Below are 7830 nucleotides of genomic sequence, written 5' to 3'. Positions count from 1 at the left end.
CCCTGGAACCCTGCCTCTCACATCTTGTATATAGCACTGTCCTCGCACTGTCTGTAAATACACTTGGTGAAGATTTTGTGAATAAACCGTCTCTGTTAAAACACAACTCCGGAGTCCTGCGAGTGGATCCTCAGAGCAACCCGTGACAATCAGTTTCGCTATCTATTGCTAAGCTCAGTGAGTCACAGCTCTGTTGAGCAAATCATTCCTTTAACCTTAACTAGAAATGACTTAATGAATGTCTTCACAAATAAAATTTTAGCCACTAGAAAAGCAAATATTTCTAACCATCTCACAGACACATCATTACATACAGTTATGGATTTTTATCGAGACTCTTTCTCTCCAATTGATCTTCAATAGTCACCTTCTCCAAAACACCAGTATGCTTATTATACCCCATTCTTTCATGACTGCTGCAAAATTACTTAAAAAGTAGTTTTTAAAAAAGAATTTAAAAACAATCCAAAAAAGGGAATATCCACAAAATGACCTTTAATTGCAGATAGAATTTCTTATTTAAGTAATTTACTGTTATCTGCAAAGGGTCTTATAGTCCTCTTCTTCTTTTCACCTTTCCTTCATGTCATGGCCATCATCCAGTGTTTTGTCAGCCCAACCATTTGATGTTGAGCACATCTCAGTGTTCTTTCTCTGCCTCACTTTATCTCTGTAGTAAGAGTTACTTTATTACAATTGTCACATTTATTCAACATAATTTCACTTCAGTTTGCATAACATTAGCCTGATTTCTTATCATCTTCTTATCATCTTGATTAGAAATACATTGCTCTTTGTACTTCACATACAGTTTTCAATTCTGATTACTTCATTGTAACTTAGAATTTGCTTTCTCTCCTTATCACAATACACCCAAAAATTACTTCTTCTGATTGCCCATGCATAATAAAATCACTTCGTTTTTAAATTATTACCTCTTGATCATATTTTGATTAGATTCATGATTTGATTAAAGCAAAAATAACTATCAGCAAAAGCACAAGCATAAATTTCTGTCACTGCACTCTTTGTTACATTACACCCACGAAAGCTGGATTTTAGGCCTTTTAATTCACTTCTGTCTGTCTTCTTGAAACCATAAATATTCCACAAAAACCTACTGGTCAGAGGATATGCTTCTCTTTATGGTATTTTAAGATTTTAGTACATGAGCAGAATTTTCACCTTTGTTAGCCACCAAGCTATAATTAAAGTCTCCAGATTTAGTCACAACCTAAAATATTTACAAAATAATATATAATATTGCAACATAATTACAAAAAGGAACAACAGTCCTCCAAGCCTAAGCATTTAGATTTACCTAGCTGGATTAGATGAGTTTTCAGAAAAGGAAGACGAGCTATTCTACTAGCTCACTTGTCAAATAATCCAATAAAAATAAGCCTATATATACGTTTAACAAACTAGCCCCTTGCTTATAAAATAATTCCAACTTTGATTTTCGATCTAGCCAGTACGAAGTGTGTCATAATGTTTTGGTGCCCACACTAGGCGGGTGACAAGTATATCCTGCTTGTCCCAAATGCTCTGGTCCCAGCAGTACTCTGGAGACAGCAGCCTGCTTGGTTTATGAATCCAAAAGTACTTGTTTAGATGGCTCTCATCGTGCCACAGAGCTTCCACATCATTTATTTTATCCTCCATGATAGCCAGATAACAGGCATCTACCAAATGCTTTACATTTTGCCACATTCCTCCAAAGATAGCAGCATGGTAGTAGAAATCGCCAGTTTCCATGAAGGCTTTAGATTTGGGGTTTCTGTCGTAGGTAAACCAGGCTTTTGGTAATTTATAATAGTGGGCATGGAGCAAAGCCACAGAATCACCCAGTGCCTCAGACCCAAATCTCCCCTGAAACTCCTGATCCACATCAAAACAGAAGACATAATGAAATCTGTGACGGATCTCTGACTCTATAGCTTCTGATATTGTCCTCATTCGCATCATAGAAATGTCTTGCCACCTGGTGTGCTTTCCCACCTGGATAACCTTTATGTTTCTGTGAGAAGCAAGTGTGATGTTTGGTACTTTGTCTGGTAAGTCTGTAAACACATAATACGTCACTGGTAATCCCAACATAAAATGTTGTTCTGCTGAGATGAGGAAAGTCTTGAGGTAGGCATCCAGGTACCTTAATGAGAGACAGAGAAAAACAAATGATTTTTTTATTTGTAAATTATTGCAAAACAATACAAAACCCATCCTGTTTGTATATTTCTTCACTATCTTTGATGCACCAAAAGTAATTATTTCAATCTGAGCCAAGGTTCAATCGTCCACACCCAACAAACAGCAAGGCAAGCTGGTGTTTATTGGTTATGGGTCATAAAGGCCAACTACTCCAGATACTAATTACCAATTACAAAAAAAAAATAGCAACAAAGAAGGCAACATTCAAGAAAGCAAGAAAAGACCTAGACATGACTATAATGCTAATGCTAATAATAATAATAATAATAATAATAATAATAATAATGCTAATAATAATAATAATAATAACCGTAGATGTATGTGCGCAAATTTATTCAGGTTTAGATGTCTGGATTTCAAAACAGTTTGGTCAAATTTGGTCAAATTTCTTTGTATTTGTGCATGAATTGGAGCACATATTTGTGACTCCTCAAAAGTTACACAGAAATCGATGTACACATTTGTAAACATTTGTTTGTGCTTGTGCATCTTATCGTATGCATTTGCAACCCTTTTGCAGGGGTATAAGGCACATTTCCCCCCATAAACTAAAACTAGAGTTACCACCTCATGATTACTTATGTGGGCTAGTGAATTTACAGTTTAAATTCGCCATGTTGAACTGATTCAGCCATGTAGGTATGCCTACATTTCTTAATCATTCTATTAAATTCTATTAACTAGAAGGCACCACTGTATAATAGCCAAGGAATACAGTTTTTATGGAGGAACCAACCGTCCCACAGCAAACACAGTAAGGGCCACTGATGACTTTTCTCCTATGTGCTTTTGATCAAAAAGATTTGGATCAAACATTCCCTCCCAGATGATAGGAGCATTCCAAGATGTTGATGTCTGAACTGCTGGTCTGGCCCTGGATTAAAAGAACAAAATAAATTAAAACACAATCTATATATTCTGGTTTAAATTAATTCAGGAACATGTCCCTTGTGCTAATGAATATGAGGAACTAATAACTTTAATTTACAGTTCACCAGAGATGTTAATTCATTTGTAACAGTATTGTACAGCTGACATCAGTGTTTTGACTGTTTTTAATCATGAAACTCTCTAAAGACTGTTCTTCCAGTGTTTCTTTTTTTCCTTTATTGAGAGTGAAAAAAATCTTACTTATGAATTAGGGCTGCCACAAACGATTATTTTGATAGTCGACTAGTCACCGATTATTTTTGTGATTAGTCGACTAATCAAATCCATTGGACGTAAAACGTACAGCTTATTGCACCAGCAGCATCTGCTCTCATATAACTGTCATTATCTTACAGCTTTAAGTGTTTAAGGTATGTGCTAACTAAAAATAAAGACAAGATGATAGTTTATTAAATTTTAATGAAATTTGCAGATTGTTTCGGTGAAGTTTAATAAACTCCTTGCTATCTAAAATATAACAGGAAACCGGAGTAAATTCTCGAGCATCTCACACTTCTGATAATCAGTTTTCTGCTTGAGGTTTATTCAGCTGTGTAAAAACTATAACTTTAATCTCAGCCAAACCGATTTACTCAGGAACAAATAAAATACAAAAAAAAAAGCCAAACTATAACATTTTTAAGTTATCTAAGGGACTTATATATCATGTTTAACCTGAGTAGCGAAAGATGGCAGTGGGTTTGAAAACGATTAGCCGGGTGTCCGGTGTTCCCACGGGCTCTAGTGAGCCTTGCCCCCGGCTAGCTATCGAGCTAGTGGGTAACAGACGTCTCCGAAAACGTCGGAGCGCTTTTGAAAGTATGTGGCGTCTTGATAAACTGAGCAGATATTTGAAGTTTACACAGCTACATTCTCGCCTAAAAATATGTTAAACTTTATTTACTGACCCAGAAAGAATAATAAGAGTAATATTAAAACTAACTAGCTGCCGCCATTGTTGGAAACTAGGTTGGGCTGCGCTATGAATTTTGGGACACACACAATTTCGGGGTTTAACAGCAGCTGGCATCCTTGTACATGCAGTGCTGCCATCTTCTGTTTCAGTCCGTTATTACACTCTTAAATCCTACTACTTATTCCTGCGTCTTTTGGGATCTTACAAAGCTTCAAACAAAGCGTCGACTATTAATTTACTCGTCGACGATTTTAATAGTCGATGTAATCGTGACTAGTCGACTAATCGTGGCAGCCCTATTATGAATACTCCCAAGCAGGTTATTTTATTCTATAGTTAGTTTGTGTAAATGCTTCTTTAATCATGTCGCTCTGGTTTTTCTTTCTTCTTTTTTTAACACACTTTCAAATTTGGTTACTGTCTGCTTGTCACAAGTGCTATTGTAACATTAACCTCCAAAAATATTTTATTTTAACTGTACTTTGATGCAGAAGTTTCCTAAATTGTGTGCACAAGCTGCATGTGTTTATTCTACTAAAAACATCTTAAAAATCAAATACAAGTATGGGACATTATAATTACCAGACAATGGTGTCCAAATTTTGAATATCTCTTACCCAAAGTTAAGTGTGTCATCCAAATTAATGCTGTGGCTTGGTTCTCGTTCAGGGTGCAATTTTATCATTAGGATAGTGTTCCTTAAATATCTGATACCGGAAAAATAAGCACCACAGGACATAACAACAAAATAAATTGTTTGAAAAGGTTGCTACATCATATAGATATTACGTATCAATATGCTTTTGAAAATAGTGCCTTAATACATACCTTGTATATAAGGAAGTAGAACCGAGGATGACCAACAGCAGACAGCAGAGGATTCCATCATTTTTACTTAGAAATTAATAAAAAATAATAATATTAAAAATAATACTAAATAAATCAAATAAAGTTTGGGCCTCACTTCATTGTTTTTCCTTTGACAGGTATACCAATATTTAGCATCAATTAACAGATAAATGTCTTTACATAGGTAATTCATGAAGATTGCTAAAGCCTGAGTCATGCAGGCTTACAATGCTGTTGGTGAACATTTTGGCAACCATCAATCAATGGGGAAAAATGTGTATTCCCCTATTGCTTGCAATGCTAAAAGCCACTATAGTGAAACTAGTCACAAAGCTGTATATGGTACTGCACTGAAAACCTCCTTGCAATTGGTTAGGTCACTAGTGGGCTAGTAGTAATAATGTCTGGCTCCAAAACACTGACATGGTGGCAGCCAAAATGTTTTCCAGAAAGTCTAAAATCAATTGGGGACATTATGGTTATTTTTATGTTTTTTATACCTACAGATAAAACAACAAGGTAAGGAAAACAATAAGTTAGAAAGATTTCTGGAAATGCTCTCTCCTTCACTTGATACATGTTTGTATAAAATAGAATCAGGCAAAGTGAAATCAATCCTCTTCTGATTACAATGGAAGAGTCTCGTTTGTTGTCAACTCACAATTCAAAATCCAGTTTCTGTAATAATAATGCACCCCCCCCCCCCCCCCCCCCGCACACACACACACACAGACACACACACGCACACACATTCCTGCCAACAGCACCACCATCTTGGCCCACGCTCCTACCTCATTGTTAGGGAAAACAGCCCTGTCATTTTCTTCTTAAGCAGCGTTCTGATGGAGGAGAAAGGGATGGCTGGTTGACAGAATTAGACCTTATTGAAAAGAAAAAAAAATAGTGAGCCCAACCTTGGGATAAATAAAATAAAGTAAAGTAATAAAGTATCTTATTTCATGTAAAATATTTTCATTATCTTACATTCATTTCCTGCATAACCTGCCATATCCATAAATTATAAACTGCTCAAAACTGTTTTAGACCAACAAAGTCTATTGCTCATTTTTACAATTAAGATCAATTGATGTAAATCCGTGAATGTGAAAGCTTGATTCATTTTATCCAAACTATAAGCTACATCTGCAACTCCTCCTATACTATCCTATACTTTGACCCAAACATCAAAATGATCTAGTGGCATCTAGGATTAATTTCTCCAATCTATAGCTTAAAGAATGTTTTTACCATTGAAACTTAAACCATTATGTCATAAAATTGTGCCTATCTTAATTAAGGCAGATGGACATTGGTGGGAAGTAGCTTTAGAACTGAGTGACAGTAGTGCAGCATACAGAAGGTGACATGAGTATTGAACACATCACCAATTTTCTAAGTAAAAGTATTTCTAAAGGTGCTACTGGCATGTTGGTAGCAACCCATCGAATCAACACATTCAAATAAATCAACCCATAGCTGTCCATAAAAATAATGAGAACTGAAAGACCAGTCAAGTATCAAATATGTTTACAGAAATGTATTTAATATTTCATACAAAATCCTTTGCTGGTGATGACAGCTTCAACACACCTCCTGTATGGAGAAACTAGTCGCATGCATCAAGTGTGATTTTAACTGATTCTTCTACACAAACAGTTTTCAAATCCTGAAGGTTCAGTTGGCCCCTTCTATGAACTTTCCATAGATTTGATAATGTCTGTGGGTTCTCAAGAAATTTCATCGACATGTTCAAAAATGTTTTTCCAAAAGACAGGGAGCACAAAATGGAGTGTCTTAAACTGGTACAACCTGTATGGGGTTATATTTTTTGTATATTTTTTTTACATTATCTCTGGTGCCATTGTGTAAATCAGTTGAATGCACAAGTCCAGTAAAACCAGTTTTATTTGTACCTCTTGAGAGACAGCAACCATTTACCATTAGATTCCTGGCCAAAACCTGTGTTAGTGTTAATGATGAGAATAACAAGAAATTTGTTAAAAATGAAATGAAAAAAAAGTACTGTAGTCTAAATCTTCCATGCTTAAAATTTAAACAAAATTCATACATGGTTGCCAGTTGAACAACACTCAGTATTTATAGTGCATAAAATGTGAAAATTCACTGAAGGATTGTGAAGGGTCATTATTTAAATTGGACTTCATCTCCAGAGGGCCCCAAACTACAAAAACTACAGTATCACAAGTGTTGTTTCCACTACATGAAGAACAGGATGAAATACCTACTAACTGCTGTGAACTAAATAATAATACATCCTATTAATTCATTTTACATTTTCTACATTTTTTCCACAGATAAAATTTGTTACTATATAAGTCACAGAGTAGGTGAGTGACAACTTTTTTATGTAGAAATTTAATGAGGAGTCAGGAGTACATTTTATTTTTTAATTTTATTTACATTATTATTATTATTATTATTGGCAGAGTTACTTTGTACGTCTTCACTTGTAGGAAAGTAAAGTAAAAAAGTAAACTTACCTGGATTCACAGATATATCCAACAGCTCGATTTAACTGTATAAAAACTCTTTGCAGATCACAGCCCGACACAAACCAACGCAACAGCATATAGCACAGACGTAAAGACGGCGAGGCGTGATTGCAGGTGCCGCTCAGGTGCGTCCGCCTCCCCTGCAGCAGCGCTGCAGACCACGCCCCGCCACACACATTAACCAGGTAAAATACATATTTAGGCAGAATTTTGCAAATATCTATTTTCCATCTTTTAGCAGCATAGTACTTTTTTCCAATTATTTTTTAAAAGTCAGGTCAAGAATCCAAAATCCCAAAGGGTGGCGGCTCACAGCAGTTTTTGTTTGCTGGATCATTTTAGTTCAGCTGGGTGTCTTTCCTTTTGTTATATTTCTTTAAGAGTTCAAAATGTGTTAATTACATAAATAAA

The 7830-nt window shown here is 35.5% G+C and overlaps 1 protein-coding gene across 1 annotated transcript; it reads right to left on the bottom strand.

Annotated features, from left to right (window-relative positions):
• Positions 1–478: 478 nt before the first annotated feature.
• LOC113016603 (N-acetyllactosaminide alpha-1,3-galactosyltransferase-like) lies at positions 479–7539 on the bottom strand. Its single transcript, XM_026159575.1, has 6 exons — positions 7408–7539; positions 5698–5786; positions 4886–4951; positions 4675–4764; positions 2948–3085; positions 479–2152 (listed from the first exon to the last, which is right to left on the bottom strand). Exons 2-6 carry the CDS (start codon positions 5724–5726, stop codon positions 1468–1470), a joined length of 1008 nt encoding a protein of 335 aa, XP_026015360.1. The 5' UTR covers positions 5727–5786; positions 7408–7539; the 3' UTR covers positions 479–1467.
• Positions 7540–7830: the final 291 nt, after the last annotated feature.

Source organism: Astatotilapia calliptera, chromosome 1, assembly GCF_900246225.1.
Source record: "Astatotilapia calliptera chromosome 1, fAstCal1.2, whole genome shotgun sequence".
Taxonomy (NCBI): Eukaryota; Metazoa; Chordata; class Actinopteri; order Cichliformes; family Cichlidae; genus Astatotilapia; species Astatotilapia calliptera.
This window is presented reverse-complemented; position numbering and strand designations above follow the sequence as displayed.

Excerpts from the sequence above, each read along its gene's own strand:
- LOC113016603 (XM_026159575.1), bottom strand. The coding sequence starts at position 5,726 with ATGACAGGGCTGTTTTCCCTAACAATGAG. Across the intron at positions 4,952-5,697 it reads CTGTTTTCCCTAACAATGAG|TAAAAATGATGGAATCCTCT; the intron begins GTAGGAGCGTGG and ends TTAATTTCTAAG. Across the intron at positions 4,765-4,885 it reads TCTACTTCCTTATATACAAG|ATATTTAAGGAACACTATCC; the intron begins GTATGTATTAAG and ends TTCCGGTATCAG.